The sequence below is a fragment of the Opisthorchis viverrini genome (assembly GCF_000715545.1).
Source record: "Opisthorchis viverrini unplaced genomic scaffold opera_v5_35, whole genome shotgun sequence".
NCBI classification, from domain to species: domain Eukaryota; kingdom Metazoa; phylum Platyhelminthes; class Trematoda; order Opisthorchiida; family Opisthorchiidae; genus Opisthorchis; species Opisthorchis viverrini.
The window spans coordinates 1,518,273-1,536,225 of NW_008751691.1; the positions used below are offsets into that span (position 1 = coordinate 1,518,273).

The window sequence follows — 17,953 nt, forward strand, 5'->3', positions numbered from 1 at the left end:
AAGAGACTATGTTCGTCAGACCTCTAACCATTGACCAACCTGGTATGAGACTTTGTAAGTGTCACGGGAACACACCCCAGTATAGCTCAATGGATCGCTGAGGTGCGCAAACCGTCACACCACCGTAAGATCCAGTCTCTTCGTGAGGGCGGTTAATGAGTAGAGCCTCAGTAGTACAGAAGGACGCCGACATTCGTTTTGTGTCCGGTCCGGTAACCCAGAACGTTTATTTCAGGGTCTAGTATTTTGTTTGATGGCTCGATAAATAGCGCGCCCAGTTCATCTTTGACATTCTTCTCCCTGGTTCGCTCAGAGTAAAAAAACGTTCATGATGTTGCACAAACGGCCCTGTGCCAAATATATGTGGCACCTCTTGTACTGAGGACAGGTCCTTCAAACGGGGACCCTTCTGACACCTGAGGACAGGATATCTGCAGGTCCTTCAAACGGGGACCCTTCTGACAGAGTGACATGGACAGAGGATCACAGTGTGTACAGTGCATCCTCAACAAGGAAACATCCTTGAGAATCCCAAAAAATCCTTCTAAGAAGTTTCCTTGTTGTAGAGCACGTAGTTTGACAACCGTGAGCCAGGCATATTTGTAAGGCAGTTCGGGTAGCTGTAGTTCACGGAAGCGGATGTTGTAGGATGGATGGGGTACAAAAGGACAATTGAAACAACAGAGCAAGGAAAGAATCTGCAGGATACTGATTAAGAATAGGAGTACAAATGCAGTGCCTCAAATAGTTGCGCGACATTGTCATATCGGTGAATACCTCCAAGCACTGATTTGGTGGCTCAGTGACACCCCAACTCGCAAAGGACATGCCCCAGTGCATTTAAGATTATTGTGCTTTGCACTCCCCATCCTCAGATCATGCATTATCAACCTTCTGGTATCTTCTCGTGGCAAAATGAGAAAGGAGATATGTTAGCGGCGTTCAGTGCTGCCTGTTCGACTTCTCCGATTCGACCACAGGACCATTGGATGTCGTCGAGATCTCTGCCCATGATTGATGCCGGGGAATCCATACCAGCAGGCTACAAGTACGACGGCGCATTCAAACCCCCCAGACGCCAAATAGGGAAGAGCCTATGGAAAGACCTGGGAAAGCAACGGTCAGCGAAACGAAAAGTTAAAAAGATGGCTCATCAATTCACTCGCAAAAACGCCGACTGGAAATATGGGCGGAACACCTTGAAGAACAGTTCAGCTGGACTCCTGCAACACAGCCTGTAGGCGAATCAAATCTAAACCTTGATCGCCCGTCGGAAGAAGAAATAAAGTACGAAATATCCGTACCCCTACCAGGCGGGAATACCGCTTGTTGTTCTCCATTTAGTGTTTCCCCAGCCATATAAGACGACGAAGCACGAGTGACGCCAACAGTCTCATTACGACCGGGGTAAAATGATCTACCTGTGATCACCAAACTCACTTCAAGCCCCGTTTTTGAAAATGGGCACTATCACTGACTCTTCCCAGTTGTCTGGAATAGATTCCTTTTCCCAAGTGCAGGCAGACATATCGGACAAGCGCTGACTGGGGACTTCACTCCCATCTTTGAACAATGCATGCAGCCGATGGCACTTGAGAACATATGAGGTCATAAAACTCCGAGGCCGTAGGGGCTTCCGCGTTCACCGTCCAGGGTTCTAAGTCAGTTGTGGACTCTAGGTGAGTGGCAGCTGGCGGCTGCCACGGTCGAGGCATTTTTCTTTGTTCAAGATGGTCGTTCCATGCTGATCTTTGGTGGTTTCGTTCACAGGGTGTTTCCGGGGATCGGTTGCACGGATTAACTGTTATAATCACTGGGCGTTCCCGCCCTTCTGGGCATCTTCCGTTCCTTTGGTTTCGTATGTCCAGCAGACTTCACTGTCAACTCGCACGCTCACTTTCACTTGACGTCTGATAGTTCGTCGGGGCAAATTTTGTTCAGGACCTGTCATGAATATTCTATGTTCACATTATCGCTTTGTATTAGCCATGCTTTTGCCTTCAGCTTACGCATGTCTATCCTTAGACAAGTAAAGCACTACTTATTCTACGCTATTCACTCTTGTTCTCGCGCTCAATCAGAATCGATATTCTATTAGTAACAGGACCGGAGAGGATATTTCACCGAGGTTTAAGCAGTCCCCATGTTCGGTTTGATACTCAGTGGTTGTGTGGACCTGGCAGCGCCTTGTCACAGGCAAAAGCCCCAGCATTGTGCAAACAGGTGGCGATCTCGTTCCACTGTGAACTCACTTTCGATAGTGGTGCTGTAGGGAGACTCTACATGATTATGTTAAATTCATCCAACAATCGGATCTGCGTCTCTTAGCCGTTGAGCGGCTTACTCGCAGCTTTCGAGGCCATGAAAAAAGATGGACGAGCGCATGGTTGAAATACACAAATATGTTCCAATAGGAGCGGCAGTCACTTAATGATCCGCGCCATTGATTACTGATAGCAATGTGATCAATTTGAATTCGTAGCCAACACGGCGCACGGGGAACACCAAGTGGCCAGATAACTTCAGTTGATACTGCATAAAAACAGTCTGTTTTCAGCACACAGCTGTGGCAATCGTACACCATTGTCCGGACCTACCGAGCCTAATGCATGTCGGCCACCTAATGGAGTCCCAGATGCGCTAAGTCGTCAGCTCTAATTGCTGGGCTTATAAGGAGAGATATGTTGATGGAGTGAGGAGAGGGAGAAAAAGCATGTGAAATAGAAAGAAGGGAGGAATCAGCAGTAGTCCGTTTCCGCTTACCCACCCTGCTCTATGCAGCAAGCAAAGCGACCCGACTGGTTGCACCACGCGACGGTCGATGTGGCATGGATTTATCTGTATGACTAGAACACAAGGCTGTACGTGGACTGGGATACTGCCAGTGCGCCCACAACTGGGGAGGATGACGATTAGGGCCCTCAAAAGCCCGACTGAAAGGCGGAGGGTTTTAGCAGAAAATGCAAATACACTGTGGTTTTTATGGAACCCCCAATATTGAGGACCAGGAGATTGTGATCGTCAGACCTCTAACCGTTGACCAACCTGGTTTCAGAGACGGCGACTTTCAGGATTGTTCAATGGGTCGCGGAGGTACACAAACGGTCATACCACCCTAAGGTCTAGTCTCTTCGTGACGAGATACAGGAAAGAAATGGAGCCGATGGCATGTTCGTTCAGTTAGGGAAATGGGTAGCTACGCGGTGAAGACGATAGGTTTGATGCAACGGCGCCACCGATGGTACGATTGGATGAGTTGTGCCAGTGTCATTCATTAACCACTGATGAGTACTGGAGCCCTCATTTAGAAAGGAGAAAGTTGTCGGGTCGACTCAGTTAAGTGGTTTACGTTTCCATACTTCGTTGCCGGATCATACACTGTCTACTGCTGTCACTTCAACTCAGCACAGGGCTCGGTCCGGGTAGACGATCCTCTGATATGTGGAGCGTATGTCCTAAGCAGCGTAACCTATGGAGCACGAGTGACTCATTTAGTGGGAGATTTCCTTGTGCACACTTTTGTTGGCATGACAGCAAGGCACCGGAAGGGTGCTACGACTGAAGAAAGACATTTCTGAAGATATGGACTTGGAAGCTTCGATATCCTAAACACTGACTGCAGGATAAAGTATGTTGGGGTGGTAATAAACCTGACGATCATGTGAAACTTGGGCCCGAACCTTCCTAGATCACTTGTGACAGTACTGACTTCATGATTTCATGGACTGACCAACTTCCCAAAAAGATTATTCCGCCAAGTAAGCATCGCAAAGAGTGACTCGCCCCCAAGTATGGACTTACTTTGCTTCTTATTTGCACCGGAACCTTCGCATGAATCCTTGACCAACTTCCCAAAAGCAAACATCGCAGAGTGACTAGCCCCCAAGTATGGACTTACTTTGCTTTTTATTTGCACCGGAACCTTCGCATGAATCCTTGCATGCTGAATCACCCGACATTGTTGATTCCACGGAAGTGTTATCAAAAGATGCGTTCTTTGTGATTACCCCATCGATATCTTGTGTCCAAGACACTACAAAATCTGATGTCTCTGGTTCATCAGGAACGCCTCCCGTCGGGTGAGAATCTATTACACAGCCTTCTACCCGAAAAGCCGTACCCAGTCGGCACTCTGTGAGGTTGGGCATAAATCCGAAACAAGCGCAAGGACGAATAAAATAAATTTAATCCATTTACGTCATTCTAATCCAACACATTCAATGGCAACATGGCCCAAAACTATTCTTCGCTTAATTATATCAGAGAAAATAATTTTGTCTGGACCATTATGATAATACTGCTAGCCGTGCACCGAGAAACTGCGACTGGAGGCCACGAAGGGGGTGACCTTGAGACCGAATATGCCGCTCTTCAACCCAATTCTTCCGGGGCTGCAGAAGTTGGTAACCCAGGTACTTCTTCGAATGTGCCCAGGAATAGTCCTACAAGAAAATTGCTCATCTTCATCAAGTCTTCTTACCTTGATGATTTCCCATAGCAAATCCACTAGGGAAATACACTGTATCGAGTATGCACCCAGACTTTCGGTTTTATGAGTGCTCACTACGGCACATAACCCTCCGATGAACCAACCAGACCCTTGTGTATTCAGTAACTTTTGAGCAAAACTCAAAAGGTCCCACGTCTGCAAACGCTTCGCGAACCCACACATCCAGGCTTTTTTCAGGCTTGGCTACCTTTGTAACCGCGACCCGCATTGTTGCCAGAAACATTAGTCCTCCCATAAACAGTGCCAAATCATTGGCTTATGATGCACATGCTTGCTGGCGTTGTCCCAAATGTGGCACCGCAATGCTCGGAACAAATAAGCCTCCAATTCGGAGAAACCTTCTGCGACTGCATCATTCGGTAGACAGAACACCCTACAAAAAGCTTCGAAGACAAAACAAAACGCTTAGTAGGCGGCTTATAAACGCGGGACACCCTTGTCTGTGGTTGCGTGAATTCCGTCCGGGCTACCTCTCCATAGCATCACCAGCGTGTTAGCTCAGTCCAGAAATAAAGCTGGCAACCATTTTCATAGCACGTCACTGGACACGCTCAATGAGGGTTGCGTCTTTCGTGCTTCCTGAGTAGACAATTTGGTCGGCGTATTCAAGGATGGGTCTGATGTAGCCCACATAGGGTGTTTGGAGATCCATGCAAGTACTAATGCGGAAGGTGCGCCCAAGCATCTGACCTAAAACGTAAAACGACGAATGCCTTTCGGGGCAATCTCTAATGGACACGTTTGATATCCAAATCTTTTTTGGTGTCTATCTTCATGATGCCTCGTGGTTGTTTCTCAACCTGCATTATAGTGGCATTCGCTGAGTCCCTTCCAAACGGCATGTGGACTCACTTTTTGTCATTCAGAGGAAGGTACCAGTCCAACGACCACTGCTCTGCAGCGTCCACATTCATCTGCAGGGTACTGGCATTAGAATTCCTGGACTTCAGGTCACCCGCAATAAGTAGACATGGGCTTGCAAGAATATCTGGAAGACATTGACGGATGTCAGAAAGAACAGTGGTCCAGAAACGGTTCCTTGAAGAACCTTAACGGACACCGGAGCTGGATAAGAGTAGGTCGAGTCTACGTTCACTCGGAACGGTCTGTCTGAGAGGGACGCCTCGATCCGGAATAGAACTTCCCCTTGAATCGTGGATTGTGGACCAGCGGGACGTGTAGGACTCGATCGAATGATTTGAGAAGTCGAAAATACTGTATCGGATATGACTTCTTCGTCCTCAGTTTGGGTTACGCTCTCCATAAATACAACTTTAGAGGAAAATGCTGGTAGCTCAGGTATCGTAGATGGTGGTCGTTGGCTTGTTCGCTGAGCTGGGGAATTTGATTGCAAACGTTTCATCACCAATCGAGGTGACATCATCAGTGCGTTATCGTGCAGCGTAGTAGTGCGTAGCCGTGGGTTGGTGGTTGTGCGTGTGTTAACACCGCCCAACGCACAACCACCAACCCACCGCTACGCAATATTACGCTCCACAATAACGCACTGATAATGTCACCTCGATTGGTGATGAAACGTTTGCAATCAAATTGTCCAGCTCAGCGAACAAGTCAACGACCACCAAATACAACTATGTTCATCACACAATAACGCTTGTGAAAAATCCGTGTTGAACTGAAGTTATCAAGTTGGTCGTGGTAAAGTTGGTCTGAATGGTAATGTGGTGGAATATTGGTAGCTCGGGTGAGTTTATTAGTTGCTCATCAGGTGGCTGTTGATCTGCTCGCCGAGCTTGGCAATTGGCCTGCAAACGTTTCGTCACCATACGAGGAGACATCATCAGTGCGCAGTTGGGTGGGTACTTCTTCCTTGCCTTAGATTGGTGTGTAAATCATTTTATTCAAGCAGATGGAATGTCGCCTTCGTTAAGTGACTGAAGAAACACCAGGTAGAGATGTTTCGCCAGTGTGAATGACACCTCGAGTCTCCTTGGATGGAGCTCCACTAGTCTTAACGCGCAGAGCGGCTCATGTCCTGCAAAAGTTGTCAAATGACCTATTCCGTGAGGACCAAATCAGTTAGAAGCCGTTCGTAGTTACGCCTTGACAAGATTGGATATGACGAGAAGCTGGGCCTGAATATAGACCCGCGTAGTGTTCGCTGTAGACTTCAGGTACCACTATTGGGTCAGTAAGTCACTCGTGAGTTCACCAATGCTCTCCCTAAAAAGGAACGCAGGTGGATTGTTTCAGCGGCGTCGTCCGATGTATTTGAACATCACATTTCTGTTTTACCGGGCGTGGTCCAGATTGGTGTCTTGTTTTCGCATGTTCGATTGGCGAATTTTTGATTCCTAGCGGTTCTGCATGTTACGAAACTTAAGCTTCTCTCCCGTGTCTTACGTGGTCAACATTTTGAAAAACAGTTGAGCCAGAAGACGTCGAATCCTTTTAGGTAGCTTATGGCCCATTCGACTGCGTGCTAATTTTATTGGGACGAACACCTCGCCGGCCTCGTGTATTTTTTGGACTGAAGCTGGTCCCAGTTTAACTTGTTCAAGAAAGACGACCATTTCTGAAAGATCTGCACGGCGAAAATTTCGAATCCACGTTTGAGGTTCAAGATTCTGGCCCAATAGTAGATGAAATCAAAGGTTAACACACAAAGATCGCTGTGTCCTAGTAGAGCGATGATTATCACCCGATCTACGAAGTGTCTTTCGTCGATGATGAACAAATCCAGGAAGGAATGTGAGTTGACCTGCGCGATATCTAGTAGGTGCAACAACCCATTATATCCAAGCGCTTTGTTGAATGATTTCGGTCAGCGTCACTGCAAAATGTCCAGTTGATCTTGAGCTCCATTGAGGAGGCCTTCTGAGCGTTGAAATCAGCTACCAGCAGGAGATGAGTGAAGTGGTAGCTAAATGAGAGTCGCTCAAGGGTTCGTATGTGGAACTGGTCATCTTCCGAAGGACTCGAGGGGCAAGGGTAAACCACACCGGGGTGAAGAGATCTGGACCCCATGACAGGATTGAATCCACAGTGAATCAAAAAATGTGCAGGAGTGGTAACGGGGAGGACTGATATGAGCAGGGCCGCATGTAGGTACAAAGAAAACCCACTAGCTCTCCCTGGTTTTGTCAGCTCGAAAATCGGAGTAGCCTTCTCCGCGTCAGAAACATCTGGTGTGAGCCACGTCTCTGGCTGTGGCCTTCGAGACCCTGGGCAACGATTGTGTCCACAACCAACCAGACCAATTTTGGCGGCTTGGTGCTGGAGATCGTGTGAGCCACGTCTCTAGCTGTGGCCGTCGAGACCCTGGGCAACGACTGTGTCCACAACCAACCAGGCCAATTTTGGCGGCTTGGTGCTGGAGATCGGGAGTTTCATATTCACAGCGGTTGTGCAGTTCTCGCAGCACTCCCGGATGTCGACGTCAACGCATATGGCTGATTTGTCGATAGGCCTCGCCGCTAGTCAGCGCAAGTCTGACACAGTATAACTCAGAAGTTGGGACTTGGATGTAGAATTCACTGATGTATTTTTGTCATGTGTTACGGAAGGGAGTGTTGGCAGCCATACATACTTTGGGCACCGCGTCCACCTGAGGCTTGCGTCCTTCGGGGCATCGGTACCTGGGTAAGTCTAGGGGTCTGCTGTGGTTGAGTTGAAACTGCTGTCCGGAGTCACGGCTGGTTGAGCCAGCGTGATTTCAAGGGGACAAGGGGCTATAACTGTTTACCTGGGTAAGTCGAGGGGTCTGCGGTGGTTGGGTTGAAACTCCTGTCCGGAGTCACGCCTGGTTGAGCCAAGGGACAAGAGGCTATAACTGTTGCAACTCAGATAGCTTTTACCGCTTCTGTTATACTATTTTTGCACCAAAAACTTGGTCAGTTATGAATTTGTTCATCAGTTTACGATTACGCGTTTACTGTTGCTTGCTTTTCGGGGCACCCCACCGTTTGTCGGAAACCGGTGAGGTTTTTAATTTTGTATACATATAATTACTTCTTCATTGTACAGCACACATGCTCAGCCATTCGTTCGAAATTTAGCTGGTTTTGGTTGTTGACCTTGGTGCTCTTGCTCGAGAAGTCGAAACGGTCGTTACAATAACTACGATCGATTTGGCTATAGGCTTGGGGTCGGCTGAACTGACTCCGAGCAGAAGCTGATTTTGCACCTTTCCTTAGAACTGCTGTAGCCCAGCTTTTGCGACTCTAGAGGGCGATACTCACATAGAGACCTGAACTTTGTGCGGGCCTTTTAAATGCTGACGACCCACTCCAAGCTTTTCTGCATGGCGGATGATGAGAAATGGGCGGCCTAAATCCCGCGGGTTTGCTTGCTTTCCTTCTGGCGTAGCCAGTCTGCTTGAAGCTGCCAGGACACTACCAAAGGGCGACTGAGTCTGCTTTCGCTCTCCAATACGCTCTCGTCCACTAGAGACGCCGTGGCGATCTTTATTGTCGCATCCGAGGGCTGGATACCTTCTCCACAGCCAGAGGACTCGAAATGGATAACACAAGGTGCTTGTTCAGCGAAGTAACTTCTTTGTCAACTTCCGTTCTGGTCGCTGTGTTCTATGTGTTTGCATCCTTCAGAGCCTTGAAAGGAAGCTCCAATTTTGTACTGAGTATCCTGATTGAAGCGTAAATTCGCACTGGTCTTCCTGATTCTTCAGTGAGGGTTTGAATTCGTTTTTTCTGGCTCCTCTGATCGCGGAATGTATTGCGCCCTTATTTTAGAGGAAATGGCGCAGACAGTCGGGTCAGGAGAGTTAGCTAGTTGGCTTAACCGATCGTCCTGTAAACCCGTGCATTCAAAGATCCATCGGAACTTGCATACCGTGTCTCACATTCGACGGACAGCCATTTGACCCAAGTCTATTGTGGTTCATTGCTGCAACCATCGAGCAGCCCGTGTTGATTAGTGTCATGATTGAGACTGGGTGCAAAATAGGAACCGCGAACAAATTGTTATATTAGTCAGACAATTTAACAAACGATACGTGTAAATTCTGTGAATGGATCGAACACTGAAAGAATCGTCCTTAATTTTGAACGTTCGGGACTCTGGTGATGCTCACTGGATAACTTCGATCTCTGATCCCACACAACTGCATGTAGCAATAGTTTTCCCGCAGTTACGACTACTACATTCCACCCTTTGTTCCTTGGTTTATTCGTGAGTGAATAAACCGGCTGCTTCGTGTCATCCGCCCAAGGGAGACCCCAATGAGTTATGTGCTGCGGTGCCTCTGATGAAATTTCTGGTGGGTCCAAGCGAGAAACTTTGAACACGGCCCATTAGCCATAGTAAGGGTGGGAGCGCGCCAGTACAATAGTTACTATCTATCCGTTTGACTAACTAAGTACTGGGTAACTCGCAATACACTAATCTGCCCTCCGGTGAAACGGACTTTCCAGCACCGTACTGTTAAAACGTGTACCGCGAAGGCACCCCCATAATATCAAACGTTCTGTGATAAGTGCGTCTTGCTTTCCTCTTTGATTTTCTTACATTTCTGGCGCAACTAGGTCGAGAGGTAAATTCAGCATGTACGGTGGACCATTTCAGTGAAGCCAGAACCTGGCCTTACCTAATTAATCCAAAAGATTACCGACAAGCTCATCGGTGACCGACCTGATCCAGAATGTCAATGAAGTAGTGGATCTAACGGTGTGCCCCTAATAAATCTATCCCTCCTATATCAAACAGCGGTATGGAGCATGAAACATCCTCAGGGTGGTGCACTCAAGTTGTTTTCACTTCCAAAGCTCGAGTTTCACTCACTTTCACAATCACTTTGGAAACTGTCGATAATGGTACCGCTTCCGCGACTTTTCGGAACTGGCGAATGTGTGCTACATGCTTGGTTGATTTGATTGATCTGTTTCATTACATCGAGGCATGGTTATTGTCCGCTTAGTAGAGTTTTAGGTTTGCGCATACGCTATTGGTTACCTTCTAGAGGAATGACTGCTATAACGCATCTTACCCTACTGTTGAGGGTAGTTGATCACCCTGGAATCCACGGAAACCTCTACCATGCGGCTGTGGTCCCGAGTCTTTCTTAAACCCAGGAAATCCACAGTTATCATTGAAGTCTATGGTGTCCAGATTGAACTTTACCTGAGCTTCTCCCTGATAGATGTTTCTGACACCACAAAGATATAAATAAAAAGCCGCTCTTCAATTTTAAGGAACATGATGAACTTATGCTGATTTCACGGCGTCCAGAGCTCATTTTTACGTACATGATAAGTATTTATTGATCTCATTGTTGCAAGTTCTCCTTAAATAATCCGCTTCTAGTGCGGACCCTAGGACACAAAGTTTTAAGGATAAAAAATACTGCATTTTGTCTTCCTCAAGACCTGCCCAATAAAGTTCATGTACTCTTCTTAACTTTGGGTGCGTTTCGGTGTGTTGTAGAATACTAGCCAACCTTACGAGCAGATATTCAACCTCCGCCAGAAAAGAGTTTGTGCGGTGGCCTCTGGTTCCCATATTTTTCACGACCCTTTTTCGGGTTTTGCAATCACTTTATTGTGAGGTTTCTTACCGAGGCTTCTATGAAAGCATTTTGTCACAAAACCTGTTACTAAACACTTACTCATAGGCTGCTCTCTGTAGTAAATTAGTGGTACTAAAGTACCTCTCCTTTGAATTACAGCCTCGTACCGCCTAATTTCTGCCGTCAGTGCACAAGCAGTTGCATCTTCTTAATGTATGGATTTTCCTTCATTTTGGTATGCGTCTACCCTGTGAAAGCTTCCACCTCCTTAAAAATGCGTGCGCATACAACCTCTGCTTATCCACTTATCATGCATCAACGGTCCCCAGTAAGTATACTCATCTCAATTTTTTCTTGGTTTCATTGGGCCTTAGTCTTTATTGGCCTGGTACTGGGGTATTTCACCATCAGACATTGTTCATTTTTCCCCATCACTTTAAAACGAAATACACATTCACCAACCATTTGTGGTCTCCTTTTGTGTGCATAAAGCCCTGATCTAAGGACTACCACTCTGGCAGCCCCGCATCCTTTCTGATATCACCACGAGGTTATATTAAGAAATTTCAGTCGGCGACGCCTTCCACAATTTTTCGCCTTCCATCTAAAGTAAGACGCCTTGTGATACGCAACCTTCTAGAATTCATTGGTAACCAAACAGCTAGCGTTGTAGTTAGTGACATGTATCCGTTAATCTAATGAAACTACCTATTAGCTTGGGTCGCCGAAGTGCAATAAACTGATCCATCCTTTGTAGCCGCCTTTTGCTCTTTGATTCTCATTTCGGCCAGAGCTAACGCGATGCTTGCTGTTCCGTCTTGTCTCCGCAATCTGATGAGTCCGATCCCGATGCTTTCAAGGTATAATTCTTCCAAGCGCCGCACACTGAATATTTGGGCTACTTTGTGATGCAGTCACACACTAGAAGCCAGAGCCGTTTGGCAATCGGCTCACGCTTGAGACTGACGTTCATCTCGTTTTCTTAACTTAGTTAATGCACAAACTCACCGTTCACACGTTCTTGTTCATTTGGTATCGTGTGACCCAAGTTTCATCCTATACTCCTTCTCCTGCTTCATCAAAACGATTTTCCGACATAGAGCTGAGTAAAGAGGCCTATGAATTAGACAAAACTCTTTTTCATTTCGGGTAGTAGCTGCGTGGACTGACCTTCCTCCGACGGTTGTACACGCTCCTTCTCGAATCCAATTTAAAGTACTATTAGACATTTATTTATGCGAATCCTCGCACTGGCGAGCATACTGCCCGCGCTGAGAACATAAAGAGCAGTGCTACACCCTTTTTTCACTTGTGCCTTTCAGGTGAACGACAGCCACTGACCGACAAGAACAAAACCGACCCAGGAAACTTGGGCAAAAGCCTCGATCCTGTGTATCAATCCGTGAAAACTCCGTCCGTGAAATATCATATATTTTGACCTGAGACTTGGCTGCGCTTATTTCTCGCCCGCTATTTCCAAACAGGTCAACTTGGCATCAATGTCTTCCACTTTTGCCCCTAAACACGCCGATGGAACTTCACTTTGAATTAGGCTATTCTAATCTAAAGCTCCCAGCCGGTTTTGAATCGATAATTACGGAAGTTTTTGTAATGTCTGAATGGATATGAATGCCAAGACTTGTTCCGCTTGAAGACGGTCGCCGACCGCGTTCACGACGTTTAGGAGTACAGCTCTGCCCAGCCTTCTGAATCCAACGACGTTATTCAGTAGCACATTTTTTGTGCCCCGACAGTAATGACTGGCTACATCCGACGGCTGTCAATGGCCCAATGGAGCCCGTTTGGACCAGACGTTCAAGTATTTGAAGTTAATGACTACGAGTGACACTCTGAGGACGCAATTTAAACTCAGAGACAACACGTTGAAAACAAATTAGACAGCGGTTACGTTTTGGGGTTAGTTACACCGTAGTTAGATATTTCAGACTGAGAGTGCCACATTTCCAACCTGTTACGCTCCGGCTTGACCTGACCGAGCCCAGTTTCGCCCCCTTCGCTCTTACCTTATCAATCCAATCTTAATGAAAGCAGCCAACTGAAGGTTACTGCATCAATTCCGCTGCAATTTATTTCTGCTTGTAGGTTGGTGTAATTTGCCTATACTACATATCGTTCGTTTTGTATTTTTACAACTCATTCTGAGGCCGTTGGCAGTTCTTGGCGGCGATATCTCTGCTGATTGCTCCCATGAGTCAACGTTCTTCTTGATCTGTACTATTCAATAATACATTTGTTCAGTTCTCAGTATCGTATCTACTGCTTTTATTCTTCTTCTCCCACTGCCTACTCAGTATTGGCCGAGTATGATACAATAGCTCCGGTCGTCCTTCAAGATCCTCAGCTGTCCGGATCTTATGGTGACCTCAACATTCTTGAAGACCTCTTCTTTCCGCCCTCGTCCAAATATTTAGCATCACTGCATACTAACGGCCTTTTTATTTGTTCTTGCATCCCACTCATCGTAAAAATATCACTAATTCCTGTCTAGCCCTCGGTCGTCAGAATTATCCATAAATCTGAACATACTGCCTTCTGCAACACTTTGCCTTAGCCATTTGTACTTTAAACCAAATCACAGCCTACTTTAATCGTTTCTGTGTAAAACCAGATTTCTGGATCCTTATAGGCCTCTCATTGATGTTTATTACATTCTAATCATCTGCCTGTGCTTTGTCGCCACTCTTCCGTCAGTCGGTCTCCCCTACCTCCAAAAGCTCCGCAACCTATATTTTATCCAGTTCGCTGCACCATAGTTACGTGTGTAGTCTGGATTGAGCAAGAAAAATTGATCTTATCTTCTCAGCGTTGAGAAACGTTTGTACCTTAGGAATACACACTGAAGCGCGAACAATGACATTCACCGGTACATGGTCGCTGGTCAATTTTTTAAGGATGGGATTAGTTCCTATCCTTCTCGAAACTAAAAGGACAATAAGGGACTACTTGTTGACTTATTGCAGGAGCGCGCTTGGGGTTACGCACTCAATAATGTCGGGATCAGCTCGTCGCATAGTTTTGTAGGAGAATCTTGCGATCAGTATTACCGAGAAACGCAGACATTCTTTATCAGTCAGGGCGTAGTTGGAGCCCGCCAACTGGTCCACCAGTGATGGGCCACGCCAATATATCGCGGTGTGTAACTAGCGCACGGTATCAATAATGTTACCGGAATACGGGTGGAGAATGCTAGTCAGGCAGTGTTAACCCCACTGCAAATAAAATACACCGTAAAGTAGGGAAGAATACGGGGGTTACAGAGTATCAGAAGTACAGCAAACACCCAGGTACAGAATAATGTGGCCCGTAGGTGCTGGCAGGTTTATTACGGTATAAGAGCGCACCACTAAACCCGAGCCATAGCCAGGTCTCCAAACATAGCTACCTCAGGATGACATCAATGACTACAGTCAATCAAACCTGATTAAATCACATATCCCAGTGTTGCACTCTTTAGGGTATGCATTTAATCTACAGGCCTCCGCGCAAACACTCGGGGTCATCCTTTTGAGCTGTCTGCGGATACTACAAATGCATATAAGCGGCAAAAGTTTGATCAAATTAGGAATGTTGCATACTGTCAGGTTATGAGCTAACCACGGTTCCCCTTTTGCAACAGCTGTATTGTTTTACACTGCGTCATATTTAGTGCGGCCATGCTGTCATTAAATTCTAACTTCTGACAGCCCATCAATTTTCATGGCGGTAAGGAAAATAGTTTCAATAATTTGGTGTCTGCTGTATTGTTTTACACTGCGTCATTTTCAGTACGGCCATGCTGTCATTAAATTCTAACTTCTTGATATCACTTTCTCTTACAACATGAGCCGCGGTTTTGGCAAGCACGTGCGGAAAAGCTGTGCAGTTGGCGTTATCAGTTCAATCACCGATACAACGGAAAATATGCACAGGTTCTCAAACGCCGAAAAGAATTGAAACGATTGACTGCAAAAAGGTTCACCCATTTAGCGCAAGGGTCCGGAGGCATTTGCTGGGCTATTATTTACTGAATGTGAATGAAGAAATGCGTCAATACAAATATCGACGTCTTCTCTTAAAAAAACATCTTTAAACAAAATGACGGGTCACTTGGTATCTAAAGTTATTCAGGTACAGACTAGGTTCATCATATGGTCTGTCGTTTACCGAGGCACACAGTTATGCAGGTAATTTCCGATTTTTCAGTGCAATCTGGGGAAACAGATTTTTAAAAGTCAATACCAACAAATGAACCGGAGGCGCCATACTTCAAAAAGGTGGGTATTTGTTATGACTCACGTCAAATCCCGAATAAAACGCGCTGAAACCTGCAACAAGTATTTGACGGCCATTTTCGTAAACCAATATGATACCCTTAATTGTTCTGTCACCCAAAAATTTAAGCGGAAACCATGTACACCCTGGCCACCAAAGGCATTGTCCTAAGCTGCGAAACCATAATGAATCATTAGGAATAGCGAACCAGTCTATGTGTTTCCCTCCCAGGCAAGCATAGCTGACACCTCCGTACCAACAACGACCCTTAAGAGAACCGATTTTAGCCAACTACCCCTGGGGCAGGACGAGCAGCTTTGGACGTTACCGCAAAAATATTTGTGAAAGGTCAGAATGTAACTAACCGATATTATAGGGCCGGCGGTTGCACATTTCCTATCTCGGTTTTAACTACCAGGTGTCAAATCACAGACAAATATTTGGTGCTTTGAAGTGCCAGTTGGCACCAATGACGCCCATAATCCGCTAATGAAGAGAAGTTTAAAGCATAAAAGAGAAGCGTCCGTCTATTAAAACGAAATAAATGCGAAACTTTCTGGAACAGACGGAAAGCCAGCAAAGTCAGTGCCCAATAAGTGTAAAATTAACAAACACGCAAACACGGCCTATTTTATCTCTTCTTGCTGACATTTTTGACACCGTACTCGGAAGCATCGTTTGTTGCTTTCATTGAGTAGACCAAAACGGCTCCTCACCCTCGAAGGCAGCAAAGACAGTGTTAGAATGCTTGTCCACAAACCACCTCAGCCTTTTCAACAAACTTGGCGATGTTTAATAGTCAACTTGCCTTGAACAACCGTCCATAATCGCGCTCAAAGGGACCTGGCTCACACCAGATGTCTCTGACGCGGATACCTCAATAGATGGTTACTCTATTTTTCCAGCTGACCCAAAACGAGGAGGGTTGATGGGGTTACTCTGTACTCACATGTGGTCCTACCAATCCCGATTGTGCCCTCTGATACCACTCCTGTACCCTTTTGCGATGCACCCTGGGTTCAAATCCCGCTGCGTGGGTCCGATTCTCTCCTTCTCGGTGTGGTCAACCGTGGCTTCCCGAGTCCCCCGGAAGACAACCAATCCTTCATACGAACCCTTTGGCAACTCTCCTCCAACTACCATTCAACGCATCTCCTGCTGGTAGGTGACTTCAACACTCAAAAGCTTCATGGATGGAGCTCTTGCTCGTCGAATCAAGCGGACGTTCTGCAGCGGCGCTAATTGAAGTTGTTCAACAGAGCGCTTGGACTCAGCATGTCGTTGCACCCGCCATATACCGCGCAGGCCAACCACCATCTATCCTGGATTTGGTCATCGCCAACGAAAGACACTTCGTTGGTCAGGTAACAATTACCGCTCCACTGGGACATAGCGAACACTGTGTGCTGACCTCTGATTTCGTCTGCTATTGGGCAAGAAATCCCGGACCTCAAACGTGGTTTCGGGGCTTCTGCTCTGCAGACTTCTCAGGAATGTGTATCTTTCTTTAACAAGTTAAACTGGGACCAGCTCCAGTGGAACAATTATATAGGACCATATATGTGTATATATATATGTACATATAAATGTATATACATACACATATGTAATATATATATATATGTATATACATATATGTACATATACGTGTACATGCATATATATATATGTATGTGTGTATATATGGGTCCAGAAAGTTCACGAGGCTGACGCGATGTTCGTCCCAAAATAACAACGCGCACTCGAATGAGCCGCAGTCTGCCAAAGAGGATGCGGCAACTTCTGGAGAAAACGTCCCAACCTTTTTTTCGAAAAGTCGACTACAGGGGATACGGAAGATGAACTGGCCTTTCGTCAAGTGCAGAACCACTGTAAATCAGAAATCCGCAGGTGGAACATACGAAAACAAGCCACCATTCTAGACCTTGCTCGGAAAAACAAAAACGTACTGTTCAAAGACATGAGACGTTGCCGCAGAAACAACCCATCCGACTTCTCCTTGAGGGTCAGGAGGGAAGAACCCACGAGTGACCCATCCGTGGTATCTGAGGTTCACAGAGAACAATTTGCAGGTCTAGATTCAGCCCCAGCATCCTCGTCACATCCACTCTTATCAAGGCGGAACTACGAACAGCCTGTTACCGACCTGGTCTTCACGGCCGCAGGCTACTGACACACCAAAATTGAGTTCGCCGAAACTATAGGCTTTTCGAAGTTGCTATTTTAATGGAAAGTTAGTCTATTCAATTTGCACCTTCCCGTGACATGTTGCACGTAGCATTTTGTAACAAATGGGATACTTTTGTTTGGTAAACCTGCTCACAAACACATTTTCCCATGGATCTCATGTTCCATTAAGTGCAATAAAGTTACATAACAGCACAAACTTGCAGTGGCCGTGCAGGGGACATCTGTTGATGATCCCCTTTTCCAGATATGCATAACTAGCTTGTAGGTAGTACAGTGTTACCAGAATGCTGTGGGCGTCTTTCCTATTATAACTATGACGTTCTATAGGTGGTGACCACCAATCATAATGCGATCACCACGATGACAGTAGCCGCTTTCACTCACCTCGACTGCCTATTGTAGCCACTGGATCCGTGTTTATGTGCGACGATAATTAAGGTTCCCCACATATGCGCGGCAGCCCAATCCAATGAGCAACGACGGCCCCTTGTACTCGT

The 17,953-nt window shown here is 46.3% G+C and overlaps 4 protein-coding genes across 4 annotated transcripts in view; 3 read left to right on the forward strand and 1 right to left on the reverse strand.

The window, feature by feature from the left end:
• The window catches only part of T265_02745 (hypothetical protein), a gene marked incomplete at both ends in the record, with an annotated part of 24,506 nt that extends 23,265 nt beyond the window's left edge, over positions 1–1,241 (forward strand). Inside the window, one exon of the mRNA XM_009167060.1 lies at positions 876–1,241. Coding sequence (XP_009165324.1) covers positions 876–1,241 — 366 coding nt within the window. The remainder of the gene's footprint in view (positions 1–875) is intronic.
• The window catches only part of T265_02744 (hypothetical protein), a gene marked incomplete at both ends in the record, with an annotated part of 77,910 nt that extends 73,561 nt beyond the window's left edge, over positions 1–4,349 (reverse strand). Inside the window, one exon of the mRNA XM_009167059.1 lies at positions 3,899–4,349. Within this exon, the coding sequence (XP_009165323.1) occupies positions 3,899–4,148 (250 nt within the window). The remainder of the gene's footprint in view (positions 1–3,898) is intronic.
• On the forward strand, positions 4,229–4,498 carry T265_02746 (hypothetical protein; the record flags this gene model as incomplete). Its single annotated transcript, XM_009167061.1, has 1 exon — positions 4,229–4,498. The coding sequence occupies one exon, from the start codon at positions 4,229–4,231 to the stop codon at positions 4,496–4,498; it is 270 nt and encodes an 89-aa protein (XP_009165325.1).
• An 8,252-nt stretch (positions 4,499–12,750) lies between these two features.
• Positions 12,751–16,431, forward strand: T265_02747 (hypothetical protein; the record flags this gene model as incomplete). Its single annotated transcript, XM_009167062.1, has 2 exons — positions 12,751–12,813; positions 16,066–16,431. 2 exons carry the CDS (start codon positions 12,751–12,753, stop codon positions 16,429–16,431), a joined length of 429 nt encoding a protein of 142 aa, XP_009165326.1.
• Positions 16,432–17,953: the final 1,522 nt, after the last annotated feature.